At 34.3% G+C, this 18482-nt stretch overlaps 1 protein-coding gene across 3 annotated transcripts in view; it reads left to right on the top strand.

Moving 5' to 3' along the window:
* The window catches only part of LOC123695073 (cadherin-89D), a 39774-nt gene that overhangs the window by 19822 nt on the left and 1470 nt on the right, over positions 1-18482 (top strand). The window contains exons 4-21 of one of the 3 annotated variants that reach the window (XM_045640774.1): positions 3614-3800; positions 5872-5980; positions 6300-6502; positions 7077-7205; positions 8104-8296; positions 8711-8869; positions 9332-9465; positions 9559-10162; positions 10509-10667; positions 11111-11291; positions 11362-11525; positions 11701-13847; positions 14322-14528; positions 15649-15818; positions 16119-16187; positions 16461-16664; positions 17370-17690; positions 18247-18324. In XM_045640774.1, coding sequence (XP_045496730.1) covers positions 3614-3800; positions 5872-5980; positions 6300-6502; positions 7077-7205; positions 8104-8296; positions 8711-8869; positions 9332-9465; positions 9559-10162; positions 10509-10667; positions 11111-11291; positions 11362-11525; positions 11701-13847; positions 14322-14528; positions 15649-15818; positions 16119-16187; positions 16461-16664; positions 17370-17690; positions 18247-18324 — 5418 coding nt within the window. Of the gene's footprint in view, positions 1-3613; positions 3801-5871; positions 5981-6299; positions 6503-7076; positions 7206-8103; positions 8297-8710; positions 8870-9331; positions 9466-9558; positions 10163-10508; positions 10668-11110; positions 11292-11361; positions 11526-11700; positions 13848-14321; positions 14529-15648; positions 15819-16118; positions 16188-16460; positions 16665-17369; positions 17691-18207; positions 18325-18482 lie in introns of those variants that run through there. The other 2 variants (XM_045640773.1, XM_045640775.1) reach the window with 2 other exon arrangements.

Raw genomic sequence — 18482 nt, 5'->3', positions numbered from 1 at the left:
ATATCATAACGTGACACGTGGAATAATTCATTAATTTTATAACGTAACGTGTATTTATTATGTCAGTATAAATTAAAATATAACTAGCTTTCCGCCCGCCGCTTTTCTTGGACTTCACTTTGACAATTTGCATGCTCCTTATAACAAAATCACGCCCTTTTATATCTTATAATGTGATAATTAGAAAAAAAGAGCGTATGCCGCGAGCTCACGTGTCAGGAGTGTAACTTCTTTGGCAAGATTCAAAGATACATAAATCGTCGCCCTACATCATGACGTGACGGTATTGCCACAGTATTACCATAGGAAATAATATTGTAAATTGTAATACTGTGATATTGCCATGACGCGACATTGAAATTTTACTCTCAACGCGGCTAACCGCTCAAGAAGTTTCACTTCAAAATATGCTTACGTGTAATTTTAAACTATAGTATCCCCATTCGAATTATTAATGACTTATACCTACACGAAGCTTTCAAAATCAGACAGAAGACAAAGTTAAAAAGATAAACGAGTCTTTAGAAATATTATTTTATATCGTTCGCAATTTTGTAAATTATATAAGACAATTGTCTGTAACTAGTTTTACAATGAAACTATATTTCACTCAATAAGTCACTTAACACCTATTTTGTTGAAAGACTTATGAGATCTTTTAGGACGTAACGCAATAATTGAGGAAAATATCATAAAAATATTAACTTACTTTGATGACTTGATAGATTTTGATGAAAGAAAAAATGCACATCAAATTTATGTAATCTCGCTAATGGTTATTTCACAATTAATACAAATCTAATTAGTAACACTGCTTAAATCCCTAAAGACATTTTCATATTAAGTAGAGCTCGTGCGTACCAAAGATTCATACCTACATATTATGTACCTACACTTTGAAATCATAACTTTCTTTTATATACAGTTGAATTAAACTTGAATAAAATTCTTAAAAGATTTTCATTTGGATTGATGATTAACAATTTTATCAAATACGAGCTGTGCTCCGCGGTTTCACCCGCGTTGCTCCGCTCTTGTTGGTCTTAGCGTGATGATAATAGCCTTCCTCGATAAATGAGCTATCTAACACCGAAATAATTTTTCAAATCGGACCAGTAGTTCCTGAGATTAGCGCGTTCAAACAAACTAACAAACTCTTCAGCTTAATAATATAAGTATAGATTATTATCATTATAGTATGTTCATTATAGAGAATTCATTAATTCATTCCTCTTAAAAGTTTTCTAGTTTAATGACATAATAGGTAAAGATAATAATAATTATGGCTAAAAATAAAAATAAATACGGAAATTATTCTGAATTTCCGTTTCTCTAATAAATATTATAATCAAGTATGAATATTATCTAGTTCATTACTTATTTATAAATGACGTAATATTTATTTTCTCCTTGCGTTATGGTATACGTTTCCAATTATCAAATTAAATTCAGAATTATTAATTTCTTGCTGACAGATAAAAAACAAAAATAGTTTCCACCTTTGTAACACTTGACATCGATTAGTTGGCCCATCAAAGCTCTGACCGCAAGCAAAAGTGCTTAACCCATAGACATACAGACAAACCTTTCATATTGGGGACAAGATGGTCAGTTCCAACGTCAATATTACACAAGAGTGATAGTAAAAGTGTAAAAGGCAGCTACTGTGTGTAAACGGGCGGTTTAAAGACCTTATTTGATGGACTAAAATATAAGAATTGTTTGAATTCTTACATGAATAGTTTTAACAAAACTATTTGTATAAAAAAAAACTTAAAAATGTCTTTTTATGCGATTAAAATATGATGTGCCTAAAAACACTGTCATTTTCATTTGTAACTATATTTTAACGTATTAATTACAGCATGCTATTTATTATTATAAACCCTTTAAAAAATATTGCTTTTTTAGTTTCCTGCCGTTTTCTTCTGTTTAGTTTTCAATATTAGAGCGTATAATATGAGTAATGAGTATAATTATTGAGAAACGTGCGTTCGCTAGCGTTTCGCCCGCTCATTTACAACGTGTTAACATTCACAGACATAGAGAACATTTCGTGCTGAAAGTAACGTATTGTAACATTACGTGTGTTAGCGCAATTGGATAATATTATGGTCTAATTACTAATAAAATTGATATAACTTCATTGTTTTGTTTGTTTTTTTTGCGAACTAAGAATGGAAGTTATAATATGTGATGTTTTTTTGGAAGTGCAATACGTTACGTTTAGAGATAATTTATATTTTATAGATTTCAAAACTCGACAGCGTGAAATCTATTTCGTTTTTTGAGGAAATTGTTAATTTATTGCACAATTTTTTAAATATTATGAAACTTCCGGAAAATGAAAGCTTAAAAATAGCAGATGTGTATAGAAAAAAGTGTTACCAGTTATATTTTAGGAACTATTATAGATAACTACTATTTCTATATAAAATTCTATTTACTATCGTAATATTAAAAAAAATGCAAAATAAATTACCTAAATTTAGTTATGATGTGCCTATTGAAGTACCTACATACAACAAGTTTATAATGCGGTTTATTATTATATATATCAACATAAGTGCAACCTTAAAATTACAAACATTTCTTCACAGTTATTAATTTTTAAGTAGTACCTACCTCATTCCCCTTTTGAGATTGGTCGTCATATTATTATAGGGCAAGCCTTGTAATATACAAGGTTGTTTAAACTTGTTTAACGAACCCGGGTAATGTACTAGATTTATATCGATTCGGTCTAATTACCTACTATTTTTGCATGCTGATATTGGGTACAGCCAATTAGAGACTTGTTTATTGAATGCACCTAAATTCCTTTCAGTATTCTTGTTTGAGAGAATAATTAAGCTATTCATTATAAGATTTTTGAGTGATCATTTAACGAAAAATTCTTATTTTGTTTAATGAATAAACTTTTATCAATTAATAGTGATTCAAGAACAGCTTTCAAATTAGCGTCATCTAGTGGTAATTTATGAAAATGTTTTGTCTAAAAGTTATACTAAAATGCTAGAAGTTGAGAATTAATGTGATAGATAGCGCTTTTACCAACAAAGTTTAAAATTTTTTTTAAACTAAATTATTATAATGATGCAATTTATATAATAAAAAATTAAAACTAAATTATTGCAGATGCTATAAGTTTATTGAAAATAAAAATACAATTTCCTTACAGCAATGGTGTTTAAAACCAAAATGTCTTTTTATATTTTTATTATTTAATAGTTAATGATTTTGTAAACCATTCCTTTGATGATGAGTTTAAGTACTAAAACTCAAAAAATTTGTTAAATTGTTTCTGTAGTTACTATATGTATTCTTGTTTATGTATTATGCGGTTATATGTACAGTCTTTATGTAAATACCTACTTATTATCTTTATCTGTATTGTCTAAAATAGTTATATACCATGTATAATGTAGGTATATACCTGTATATTATGTTTTTTGTTTTTCATAATATTTTATACCCTTTTACCTTACTTTTTACGTTTCTCCTATTAAAAAAAATTCTAAAACAAGGTGTATCACTCGTTGTACATGAACCCCTACATTATTTATTTCCAACTTCGTTCACCAGCAGTAAATTTCTTTAAATCCCATTCCAGAAAGAACCTGCTCCTCCAGCCAGTAGACCGGGAGGAAGACGCACACCTGTTCACATACCGTGACGTGAACCGGACCCACGTGGCCGTGGTGCTCGCGCAGAGCGTGGACCAGCTGGTCGACAGCGACACCCCACAGAACGTGGTCAAGTTCAGACTGGGCTGTGACTTTGATGAGGGGGATGATCTGGTAATTTTTTTTTGTTAAGGTGAATAAAAAAGTCCCGTGTGACGTGTCCCCTAGTGGGATAAGGGGCAGATGTGATCAGGTGGTGATCAGCCTTCGTGTCCTGCCAGACCGAGACATTTTTTTTTTCGTCTCCATCAGGAATCGAACCCAAATATTTTCTACTTTTATTATATTTGAAAATAATTTTAATTTGACATTGTGCGCCATTTAGGTAGGTTTCATTTTAAGGAAGGTACTCATGTATATTATGTATACTAATTATTTATATTTATATCAACCCAGACAAAGCCGGGATAGGATAAGGTTATAAATAAGGAAACAATAATTGTAAGTAGGCAATAAACGCAACAGGGGTAAAAACATTTTCACTTTTATGCGAATCGTAAAATCAGATGTGTTTTTGATAGAGTCAATGAACCTGCTGAGAGTACATACACAGAATTATGTTGAATGGATATGTTACAGGAAACTCAGTCAAGACGTTGAATGTAAGATTAAACAACTTTTAGTCATACAATTAATTGTCGTCATTCAATGAACGCGCTAGTCGTTTAATCAAATAGCAGATTCAACCAGATGACTACGACATCTTATATAATTCTTAAAATCGCTTGGCAATGTGTGAAATTAACTATACCTATTAGACAAGTCATTTCCTAAGAAATCATCATTTCAAATAACTTACAAGATTACTCGTTTTTTATGATCCAGATCTCAGAAGCTTAGATTATTTTTGGCTACTTTTGGACTAGATGGAGTAGCAAAATCCTCAGTGTATATTTATTACTGAGGCACAATTGCTTTAAAAATAGTCAATAAGCGAAAAATACAATAACGCAGCCATCGCCTTCACAAAATTCCGTATCACTTCTAGATATTTCTATGGCTGTACTGTGCGTATATTGTTTACGTCTGTACTCCAAGATTTGCATAATTGCGTTTGGTGCTCGCATACTATTTGACAATATGCTAATAATGTTTGTACATTGCTCTAACATGTGTCGATAAATAACTGAGCTGAATAGAATGGGATTTTTGCGGCATTGAGGTCGACGTTTGTGGATTGGGATTTGTAAATGTATGCTTATGGTTACAGATTTTGAACAGAATTTTTATAGAGTTCTCTTCGCTTTTATATATTGAGAAATAGAATTCGTTTTTGAGTAGAGTGAACTTATCGCAACTATTATACTACTCATGTCATTACGTACCTACATTTCAGCCAAATTCGATGGAGCTTTCTTATCTAGATTTTTTTCTTGTTTACTTATATAAAATACCAAAAAACAACATCCATCAATATTTTCTTATGTATGTAAGTAACTATAATAACATAATTATTACAATAAGGTCTAAGAATAAGGTTATTTATAAATGGATAGTTCCAACTTATATGAAGCGTCAAAACATAACTTTATATAATATAAGAACGATAATATCATTCTCCATCATCCCATTAAAAATGAAACTCAGAAGCGATAAAAATAACCAATTCTATTTCCGATACACTTGTGGGAAACAGATTTGTCTCTATAAATAGAGTTTACACAGGACACATTGCTATTTTCCTCACAATCGCCATAATGGAAGTTGAAGCCTTTAAAAACCACTCTCTGAATGTCACTATGAAACTTTCCATAGTAAATTGTTTTAAAGGTTGTTGGGGTCAAATGTGTAGTGGTATATTGTAGCAAACTTTTGTTGTATGGGAAGTTTGTAAAATTGAATATTGTGGTCTAAGCGGAGTTTAATATAGCTAGATATGTCTTGATATAAATAGGCTTGGACTGATTTTGATTTCAATCATACGAGTGACATAGATTTGAGTTCATTTAGTATAAATAGGAATAGAAGTAGCAATATGAGTTTTAATATTATATTTTTAACGTGCATTAACCTATGAATAGACATCAATTGAATCAGACAATCATGTCAACCACTGTAGGAAGTAGAATATTAAATTATAATGTATTTTTTTTCGTATCTATAGTGGTGTAGTTATAATAAAGTGTCTGCATATATTTTAAACTAAGAGCAAAAATAGCGTATTTAATAAATGAAAATGTTCCAGATATCAGCGTACTTGTCAGTGACGGTGTACATCGAGGACATCAATGATAATGTGCCCACCTTCATAGACGCGCCCTACAGGGTCAGCGTGGATGAGCTTACTCCACCAGGTAACATTTGTCGTATAAACTTATATCTTAAGGTTGTAAATCGTTTCTAAAGGTTTTGATCAAGAATTTCCTTGATTATTTTAACATTTTTGATAATAAATAGGTAATGGAATTATTAAGCATCTGATATGTACCTAATTTAAATAAAAGGTAATAATGTTGATAGCATATAATTTTAATATATCTGGCTTATTTGGAAAGATAAATTAACAGTTTTGGCCAGGTAAATACAGACTAGGTACATTGTTTTCTTGAACTAAAACTTCAAGAAGCCATCAGTTACGAAATTAAACTTAAATCTACCATAAAATATTCCCAGGTCTTATCATATACCGGGGTATCCGTGCGTTCGACCGGGACAAGCCGAACACGCCCAACTCCGATATCCAGTACACCATCGTGTCTGGTGATGAAGGGAACCGCTTCGCCCTGGAGACCTCCCACAAGCCCGGCCTGCTGCTGAAGAAGCACTTGGACTATGATAGTGGCGATAGGGAGTTCTTGCTCACTATAACTGCATCTGTAAGGATAATTCATTTGCCTGTTTATTTGTGAAGTTAATTTGAACAAAAATTTTTTTTATGTAATACAGATTAGATGTTTATTAGGCCTTATTTAATGTAGTAAGATTTCAAAGAAAAAGCCACATTATGTTATTTAATGCATAGAAATAACAATGAGCATAGCATGAAAAAATAAAATCTCGTAATTTCAGTCATCCAATAATAATTAATTAATCATATTTTATACGTCTTGTATATACCTGAACAATGTTTAACATTTATCATTCAGTAAAACTTATTGTATTACAAAATACATATTATGTACAGTAGGCCTGTACACTATTATGTACCGGCACAGATTACGATTCAAAACCTATTTATATACTTAACTGGCAAACCGGGCGAACTCCGTTTCGCCACCAGAGACACATTTTCTTTGCTATAAACCTCACGGGGCCCGAGACCTTTCCAACGAATGCAAAACCGTGGAAATCGGTTCGTGCGTTCTGGAGTTATAGCGTCAGGAAGGAAAACCCGACTTATTTTTATACCTATACTTAGTAGATAATATTCATCTTAATATTGTTGTCCAGGACCGCGGATCCCCCCCCCGCAGCTCCAACACGACGGTCCACATCATCGTGTTGGACAATGATGACCTGCCTCCCAAGTTCACGCTTGATGTCTACAGAACTAAAATACCGGAGTTTTATCCACTTATGGTAATTATTTGGTTGTTTATTTTTTATGTATAGTATTTAAAATATCTAAGCTATACCATAGCTATAGTGGAAAGTGACTTTATTTTATATTATGACTAGCTTTTCGCCCGCGAGATTTCCGGGATAAAACCTATCCTATCTCTCAAGTTGGATCGAACTGCACATGGTGTGCGAATTTTATTATAATCGGTTATGTGGTTTAGGAGTCCATTGAGAACGAACATTGTAACACGAGATTTATACATACATATATATATTAAGATATAGTTATGATGTATCCTATATTGTGACCTGACTGTATGAATTTACATATAAATAGATGTGATTTGATTGACCCAATAACACTTCTCCTATCCATCACAACCATATAACATTGTATGTATGTTCCTTCAAATAATTTTCGTATTAATTTTTGTATTCATCGAGAAAGGAAAATTATGAAATAGGTTTTAAACTATTTTTATACATGTGTTAAGTAACTAGCGGAGCACCGTTTTTAGGGATAGCTACTAGTATTTTTACTCACAATGTAAAAAAAAATATAAAGCTGAAGAGTTTGTTTGATCTCGTTAAGCTCAAGAACTACTGGTCCAATTTGAAAAATGTTCAGTGTCAGTTCATTTATAGTGGAAGACTATGAGCTACATACTTTTTTTCCACCCGCAGCTTCGTCCGCTTTGTCTGAAACCCAACAAATTATATACTAAAACCTTCCTCTTGAATCACTATCTATTAAAAAAACCGCGTCAAAATCGGTTTCGTAGTTTTAAAGATTTAAGCATACATGGGGACATAGGGACAGAGAAAGCGACTTCGTTTTATACTATGTACGATACGACGTCGGTAAAACTGGTGGTTACACTAAGAATTTTATAAATAGCCTAATTTCCTTCTCCAGAACAAGCGAATCCACCGCGAGCTATCGTTCCCGCAGCCGATCCGGGCATTTGACCAGGACAGTGGGCTGGCTGCTCCAGTTCGGTATGAGCTGGTCTCCGGGAATGATAGGAGGCTGTTCTCACTCAGTCCATTGAATGGGAGCCTGTTCCTGGATAGAGAGATCGATCTGGACAATGAGAGCGGTTTACCCGGTATGTTGGAGGGAATTAATTTTGATTTTGCGTGTTAATTTCTGAAGAAGTTATTGGCAATTTGAAGGAAGTTAATGCTTTGTATGTTTTTCAATAAGTTACTGGTAATTTAAAGCTTGTGGCCATTTGTGTATTTTATAAATGTTTAAAAAACATATAATATGTATAATTATTATAAGCACGATAACACATATAAATTCTAAAATATCTGTTAAAAGAAAATATTGCGTTTATTATGAATAAAAAAAATATTGTTATAAAATAACAGGTTATTCCGAATTTTTAAATACACTTGATGATTCTAAACGATACACTTTTTAATAACTCAAACTCAAAATAAGTTAGTCACAGTTGTCAAATAATCCGTAGGAAATATTTTAAACATTGAAAAAATCTCAAAATCCTTGTATCCAGGGAATACATTTATACTCCAAGTACAAGCTGGCCAAGTGGACAACCCGCTGAAGACCGCACAGGCCAGAGTCGAGCTCGAGATACTGGACTTGAACGACAATCTGCCCGAGTTCGAAGTGGACTTCTATAACATCAGCATTGTCGAGAACTTGCCCAATGGTATGAGTTCAATATTTTGTGAAACAGATGTATAACAATATTAGCTTCCGCCCGCGGCTTCGCCCGCGTGGTGTTTTGATAAAAGGTAGCCTATGTTCTTTCTCACGGTCTAAAGATTGTCTGTGCCAAATTTCATCAAAATCGGTTGAGAGGTTTAAGCGGGAAAGCGTAACAGACAGACAGACAGAGTTACTTTCGCATTTATAATATTAGTAGGGATACATAACTTGGTTATGACCTATACTATGATATCACTGTGTGTTTTGTTGACTTATGTTACGTTTTGTGTAGATTTTAATCTTGAATAAGACCATATCATTAATTTAACACCAGTAAATAACAAATTTATAAATTTTGGACTACGTTTCCACAATACATATTTACTTTATTATAACGTAGCGATATAAATGATATTTTGAAGTCTTGAATACATTTGATACAAGATGAACACTATTTTCTTAGGTTTCAGTGTTCTTCAAGTGATGGCGACGGATAAGGACCAAGGTGATAATGGGGAATTTACATATCAACTGCACGACCCTAACGGAGCATTTTCTATAGACCCTAGAACTGGTTGGCTCACTGTCAAAAATCAAGTTTGTATTTGTATTAAATTTTAGTATGAAAATATATTATATATTTTCTTCAATTAATTAAAAAAATTCTGTAACATGTTCTTCTTTCCTCAGACTGTCTTAGATCGCGAACAGCATTCGTCTCTACGAATGAAAGTGTTCGCTAAAGAAAAGAATCCCAGCATTGTGGGCACATTCCTGGATAAACAGAGGCTAGCGAAATGGCGACGGAATCCCGCTCCAAAACTACCACCATCAAAAGAAAAAACAACATACGTGTTTCCCGACAGAATAGGCACAAAAGCTGAAAACATTGAATACAACGATGATACCCATCAGCTAATGTCATTCGTTACTGTTGAAGTAACATTACTAGATGCAAATGATAATAACCCCATTTTCATTCCAAGTAATTTATACGAATTCTCTGTTAAATCCAACGCGAAGATAGGAACTGAAATTGGAACTGTAAACGCAGTGGATCACGATTTAGGAAGGAATGGAATAGTGTTATATGATTTGCAAAGAACGAGTAATCTTACAATAACATCGCCGTTTCAAGTTGATGCCAAAACTGGAGTTATTACGTTGGCAGAGTCGCCTATTTTAGAGGGAAGACATGCTTTATTCATTGAAGCGTCTGACCAACCGGCCAATCCCAGTGAACGAAGGTATTCGTTAGCTGTGGTTACTATTGACGTCATAAATATAAACAAAGGTAAGATTTTAGAAATTAAACGAATATTTTAAGAACAATTGTAAGAAATAATTAACACTGTATACTAATCTGTGAGGAGTTTGTTTGTTTGTTTGAACGCGCTAATCTCAGGAACTATTGGTCCGATTTGAAAAATTATTTCGGTGTTAGATGGCCCATTTATCGAGGAAGGTTATAGGTTATATATCATCACGCTAAGACCAACAGGAGCGAAGCAATGCGAGTGAAACCGCGAGGCACAGCTAGTTGAAATACAATAATAATTATTGACAGAAAAGCTAGGTACCTTATTGAAATCGCCATACATGTTGTAATAATTTTTTTAACGTTTTTATTTATTATTTAGGTTCTAAAACCGATAAACCAGATTTTATTGGATCTCCGTACGAATTTTGGGTTGGATCAAACGTGGGCATTGGGACAAGCGTCGGGCAAATAAGAGTCAATGAAGCCATGCAGAAGGGAGAACTGTCCTATGATTTGTTACACGGATATGAAGAAGGAGGTATTTGTGAATTGTTTTATATTACCTACAGAAAAAAGCGTGTGTGCCGAGAACACGTGTGTCAGAAGTGAAACTTCTTTGGCAAGATTCAAAGATACCAAAAGTTCTCACTCAATGACGTGGCGGTATTGCCATGACGCGACCTTGAAATTTTACTCCCAACGCGTCTAAAGAAGTTTCACTTCAATAAATAAAAACGACGTGTGTCACTCGGGGACTGGGGCGGTTGCGCTATTGCATGCTATGCCTTCAAGCCACACCTCCGCCCGTCCCCGTGGGGAGCGTGAGGTTTTTTCGTTACGGAATTTCTCGATTCGGTCCCCGCGCTCAAGGCCCGCGATAGAAGCTATGCAATAGCTTAAAAAATATTTTATTAAATTTGTTGATTATGTGATTTAAGATTTAAGATGTTGATTAAGTGTATAAATGTAATTCTTTTCTAGTACCATTCGCGGTTGAAGAGCGTTCCGGTGTTATAACAGTTGTAGATGAGTTATCTAAGTTCGATCGACCCGTTTATGAGTTTGAAGCCGTGGCAATACAAGAAAAACACAATTACACAATCACAACAAATGCAACTGTTCATGTTGTGGACGTTAACGATGAGAGAGGTGTCTTTTTGAAGTAATTATTTTCTGTATTCGTAATTATTGAAAATTTAAAAATTATAAATAACACCGTTTTCTTATTTCAGAGGAACGCATTCGCCGCTCGTGTTTCACGTTAGGGAGAATGTCGCTGGAGCTACCATTGGACAAATATTTCCAAGTAATATAAGCTCTATTTCCGTCAATTATACCGGAAAAGTTAGATTCATTATTGCCAACCAACAGGATGTTTCTGATGATGTTGCCATTGGTAAGATATAAATTAAATTCTTATGAATGCGTAATGATGTTAAATAAAATATATTTTTCTGTCTTGAATTTTTCAGTGAAAAATCCCACTGCTTATTAGCAGTGAGATTTTTTTATTAACATTAACATTATTATGTTATTATAAAATTCTAAACATATTATTTCTTCTCTTTTAGGGCAAGATGGTACAATTTATGCACAGAAGCCCTTAGATAGAGAAAAAAGAGATACGTATAGAATGACCGTAATAGCAGAGTTTGTCAAAGGAGTTATTTCTGGCGCCAATTTGTATCAAGTGACGATACACGTTGACGATGAAAATGACAACCCTCCAGTGTTTGAGCTGCCTTTATATGAGGGGACCATAACTGAAAATGCATCGAAAGGAACTGAAGTTAAAATGAATAATAAAATTAGAGCGAAAGATGCGGATACGGGGACTAATGCTGTATTTACATACACTCTGTTTGGTGATGGTCATGAATTATTTAATGTTGACGAAGAAACGGGAGTTGTCACGTTTATTGGAAACAAACTTGATAGGGAAGAAAAAAACGCTTATCTATTGAAAATTGTAGCCAGAGATAGAGGAAGTTTAAATTCAGAAGCAAAATTAACAATATTCGTGGCAGACGTTAATGACAATGCACCTAAATTTGACCAAGTAATAATTCCTCTCGGTGAAAATATAGAATTATTAGAAAATTCCGGAGTAAGTTCTGTGAATGTATACAAGGAAAAGGGAAATGCAACCGGTGTAATATTTAATGTTGAAGCTAAACCTAAGAATAAATTTGCTGTAACGGTGGATTCTCCATTATTTTTAGTGCCTGAAAATATTGCAGTTGGAACAACTATACTAAAATTACATGCAATAGATATGGATAGTGGGGCAAATGGTCAAATTCACTATGAATTTATTTCTGAGGTATTTTTGCCGCCTTATTCACTCCCTGCAACTGCTTTACAAATGAAGAGGTATTTTGTAATTAATGAAAGATATGGTAATATTGTTGCTGCTAGAGCATTACCACCGGAATCCGAATTTCGGCTAAATATATCAGCATTAGATGGCGGCCAACTAAGTGATCACATTACTATAAGACTGTTTATTAAAGACGTTAATGATCATTTCCCAATGTTTAAAAAGGCTTGGTATAGCTTTAATGTAGAAGAAGCACAATACAGTAGACGAGTTCTAGGAAAAGTGGATGCAACTGACGCTGACTTTGGCCAAAATGCTAATATAACATACTTTATTGATCCACCCAATGATGACTTACCATTTGAAATATCACCCTTGAGTGGGGTATTTAGTGTTAATGGTGAACTTGATAGAGAGAAAGAAGATAAGTATGTTCTAACAGTAGTGGCCATGGATAATGGTCAAGAAAAGAAATTATCATCGTCTGTAAGTGTTGAAGTGCAAGTATTAGACGTTAACGATAACGCGCCGAAATTCTTTGATTATAATGAACTATTGGAGTGGAAACATTCGGAAGCAGATGAAAAAATAAACCACAATTATGAGTCTGTAAAAATGATACCCGTTTATAGAGCAACACTTGAAGAAAATGCTCCAATTGGTACTGTTGTGGCTAGGGTTTACGCAAACGATTCAGATTTTATTGGAAACGGCAACGGTTTAATTCTATACAGCATACCGCAAAAGAAAAATCAGCTTAATATATTTTCTATCGATTCGAAAGAAGGTGTTATTACAACGACAGGGAGGTTAGATTATGAAACGCAATCAGTACACAATATAACTGTAATTGCATCGGATCTTGGATCTCCGAGTTTAAGTTCCACCGCCTTTGTTATATTAACTGTAACAGATGTACCAGATGAAGTTGAAGTATCGGACAAACCGGTATTTATATCAAGATACTATGAATTAGAAATTGAAGAAAATGTCCAAACGCCTGTTGAACTTGTCACCCTCAATTTAACAGAATATTATGAAAATTTCAAAATGAGATATTACATTTACAACGAAAATGAGACGGATATAAAGAGAACATTTGTGATTGATCCACGGAACGGAACGTTATATTTAATAAAAAGTCCAGATAGGGAAACCCGGGATATTTACGAGGTTATTGTTAGGGCTGAGAGGCAAAAGATTAGTCGAGAATTACCTCACATGATATATCCCGTAGCAGATGATGTTTTAGAGGGAATGACGAAGTTTGATGTTAAAGTTGTAGTTAGAATAAAAGACGTGAATGACAACGCTCCGAGGTTTATCTATGGAGGTCGACCGATGGTTACAGCCATTCCAACAACCGCACCGTTTGGATATGAAGTTATACAGTTACAGGTAGGAATAAATAAAAAATGTGTGCGTGTACTAGTGTACACACGTAAGAAGTGAAACTTCTCTATGGCCTTATTTAAAAAAAAATAATATATGCAACTTTACAGAAATACGTCGAATCACTCGTGGTAGGGATAAGAAAAAGATGGCGCGTAACGAAAAAATGTCATGCGTAACGAAAAAAAATAGTTACACTAAATTTTTTTCCAACCTCGATAAAGAAGTTTCACTTCTTAGCCCACAATTTTAGCCTTTATTCAGACAAGATTAAATAAAGTTAACATGACGATAATTTCAAGCCATTTCACGTTTTCAAAATAGAAGAAAAATCTGGCATAGACAAGGCGTGCTTACAGTTTAAAGTGTTTAGATTATCACTTAGGTCATAATTAACAATTACATAACTTTGTTGAATTATGAAAAACTGTGAAAAAAATGGCAAACAAATATTCAAATCGTATACCAATAATCTCACAGGCGATAGACGCAGATGCAGGCATCAACGCAGACATCCGTTACCAAGTGATCAACTCAGAAGGGCGGTTTAGTGTGGACGCGGTCAGCGGGCGGGTGCGGGTGGCGGGGTCGTTCGTGCGGGACGCGGGGCGGGTGCTCGGGTTTGATGTTAAGGCCACCGACAGGCGGGGGGCGGACGATGGGAGATCCGCGATAGCTAATGTTTTTGTGAGTATCCTTTATAACCTTAGGGATAAGGTTGCAAAGTTACGCCCTTAGTACACCGATGAATTCGCGTGCGGTAGCGAAACAACGAAAAATCTGTCAGTAGTATGGCAGGTTTTCGCATATGATATGTCTCACTCTAGCACATAGATAGATGAAATAGTTGCGTCCTTGTCAGTATTGTTTCGCAAGGAACTGCGAAATGGCCATAACACAGACGCATTGCAAAAAAGTTGCGAAAACATTGCTGTGTACTAACGTTCCGCAGATATTTCGCTACGCAGTAGTTTCGCAGAGATTCGCTGCCGCATACGAATGCGTCGGTGTACTAACGGCGTTTGCAGCTAAAGTGTCGCAGGCGAGATCGTGGTCGAACTCTTCCCTATCAGACAATTAAAAAAAAGCTGTGTGGACGCACGAGCGGACGTGTATGGGCGATGGACTCGGTAGCGCGTTACTTTCTATTAAGGCTAATGTCAGGATTTTCCCAGTCAACCCATTCTTAATAATTTTTTTAATACACTAAATCCATACTAATATTATAAATGCGAAAGTAACTCTGTCTGTCTGTCTGTTACTCAATCACGCCTTAACTACTGAACCAATTTGCATGAAATTTGGTATAGAGATATTTTGATACCCGAAAAAGGACATAGGATAGGTTTTATCCCGGAAATCCTACGGGAACGGGTTTTTATTTGAAAACGCGGGCGAAGCTGCGGGCGGAAGGCTAGTTTATTATAAAATTGGTTTCATTCTATTATCACGCCGTTGCATGTCGACTTATATTCGGATCTTAAACCATAATGTTTGAGTGATGTTTCCGAAAATGTTAGTACTAAGGTGTTGCTGATTACAATTAAATAGAACTGTTGTAAAAAAAGTTACTAATTTGTGCATTTGTATCTCTGTGCACCTGAGCAAATTACTGTAACATCCTAGTCAGCAATCTTTATAATATTATTGTCAACACAATGAAAATGTTGTTATCCTCATTTTCTTATCTGACCCCTTTGGAAATCTAAACTTCTTAATATAAATATTCCCTATGTACCAGTGACATTTTTCAATCCCTAAAATAAACCTATTATAATTTATAAGCATGTAATTATTTTATATACAGGTATACGTGCTAGATGAAAACAAACAGCTTGTAATAGTTGTAGCTGCAAAACCCATGGAAGTGGAAAAAGAGCTGTACAATATAACGAGGTATCTCTCCAACATCACCGGCTTTGATATCCGCGTGCGGAGACTGGAAACAAGCGCCAAGACTGCAATGGATGGTTATGCGTGAGTTCATTCATTTATCCTAATTTTTAATCTATTTTCGACTTTTTCTACATCTTTAGGATGTAGTCATTGGTAGCTTTAAAAATAACGAAATTTATAGGTCAAGGATGCAGAATATAATATATTTGGAGTTACCAATAATAATCAAGTTACTTTTGAGCACAATTTGCTTACTTTCAATTAATCATATCACTTCATAAATCTTTCTTAGAAAATCCAGATCTTTTGTAAAATTTATTGTCGGAAATTATCTAATTTTGTACCTATCTATAATTAATTCGAAAATTATTTCCATTTCAGAACCGACATGTACATTTACGCCGTTGACCCGGTATCTAATGCTATAATTGATATGGATGTGTTGCAAAAGTAAGTGCTGTTCGTCGTGTTTCTCCTACGTTAACGCCTACTCATTTAAGTTCTGTTTAAACTTAAATGAGTAGGCGTTTATGATTTCTTTTCTTATTTTATCAATATTCGTCGTATGAGAATACAAAAAAATCAATTCTATGGATACTTATAAAAAATCAACAATGGCATTGTCATGTAGCAAGGAAGTCGTATTATTTTCAGCTACAAAAATTCGTTCAAAAAAAGAAACCTTCTAAATAACTCGAATTCAAACAATAACTTATCTTCTAGATCTCTAATGAAGAGAGAAGTAGCACTACGTCACAATTTGGCCGGTTTCAAAGTGCTTGAAGTTGGTGACACCACAATGGTTCAAGCTAGAAGTGCCCAAATGTTCAGTACTGTGGAAATTAGTGTGGTTGCACTAGGATGTCTAGTGTTTATCGGTGCCTTCACTACCGCTATATGTATACTTTGCGTCAGGAAGACGAAAAGGTAAATATACGAAAGAGTGTGTACTATTATGTACACGCGTTAGAAGTTATACTTCTTTGGCGTGTGAAAAAAAAATACTAGGATATATTGAACATAGTAAATATAATGAATATAATGAACATAGTTATCATACCACCTAGAACTAACTTCATGCTGTTAAATTTAGGTGTCGGTGTGCGCGCGCATCGTAAAAATTCACTCTCATCATTTTTCTCCATCGCGCCAAAAGAAGTATAACTTCAAAAGTTGTCTATATATTTGTACCAATTTTTTAACAAAAATCTGCTTACAAAGGCCAGAGGAATGATTCATGAAAGTAAGCAAGGTTTTTTATTCCACGTTTCAGACACCACCATCATCATCACCACAAAAGAAAGCATACGACACATTATTTTATAAATTAACTTTTTAGAATCAATTCTAGATAATTAAACTTTAATTTATTGCCTGACTCTTACTTTAATAAAAAGTACAAAGATTTTAAGTGTTTCATTACTACTGTTATCTTTTGATTACAATACAATTTTATCATATTTTAAATTCTTACACATATTCGCTTTCATTGTTAATAGCTCATGCATCACTTGTAATTATCAAACCTATCAAGTATTTCTTTATATTTAATAGTATGCTGTATATTCTCTCGCTATTCTAAATTAACCTATTATTTCTTGGACTCACTTCTCTTCTATCTTGTCCTAACAGAAACCGCCATCAACCATATTCCCAACATCGTCATAACGCTTTCTCTACTGAGCATCTCAGTAAGTTCGGAGGTCTCTTTCCATCTGGAAACAATCAGTGCCAAGAACTAAACCAATCCTATAGCGAAGCTGATTCTTACATCGATGTAATAAACCAAAATCCCACAAAGAAGATTTGTCCCCACGGTAACACTATCGAGGAGTTTGGGAAAGCGCACCAAAAATGTATTAAAGGTCAATTCGATAATATAAACGGATCGGAAATATTCAATCACAAACACGAGAGGATGTGTATTAAGTTTAATCAGAGACCGTCGAAGAGGTGAGACATACATACATGTATATTTAAGCCATATTAATATAAGTTTATTTATTAAAATCTTGTTCCTTTCCTTATTAACATGTTTAACACAACTAATGTTTCTTTGTACATGATTTCTACATACATTCAGCAATCGACACTAACCTTAACAACAACCGACTTCAAATTTGCACTTGCAACACTTACAAATACAGACAAAAATGCTCATAAAATAAAAACTACTGGGCCTATCCGAATAAAATTTTTATGGGACCAATTCGACACCATCCCGCATCGAATAAAAAAGAATCACGTAACAGTTCAGCAATCGGAGTAATCGGTGTATATACATAAAAAAAAATACCGGCCGAATTGATAACCTCCTTTTTTTGAAGTCGGTTAAAAAATCATAGAAATCGGTGATGGTCATAATTTCTAACAGAGTGAACACACTAAATCTTCAACAAATTGTATTTGAAACTAGTGTATCGATTAAATTGTACCATCACGAGCAATGTTAACACAAACATGAACATAGGAAAGGACAGGACACGTCGATAACGTCAGTGAATTCCAGCGGACAGGACTCCGGCATCGCTGAGGGCAAGTGTGCCTGCGGGCAGTCCTCTGTGCACACTTCGGAAGAGAGCAGCGGGTGAGGGGAATTATTTTACTATTAAATAATAAATAATAAAAAAATGTGTGCGTGTACTAGTGTACACACGTAAGATGTGAAACTTCTTTATGTCCTTATTTTACAAAAAAATAATTTACTATATGCAACTTTACAGAAATACGTCGAATCACGCGTGG

Source organism: Colias croceus, chromosome 10, assembly GCF_905220415.1.
Source record: "Colias croceus chromosome 10, ilColCroc2.1".
NCBI lineage: Eukaryota > Metazoa > Arthropoda > Insecta > Lepidoptera > Pieridae > Colias > Colias croceus.
Note: the sequence above shows the minus strand (reverse complement) of the source record. Positions and strands in the feature narration are given on the sequence as shown.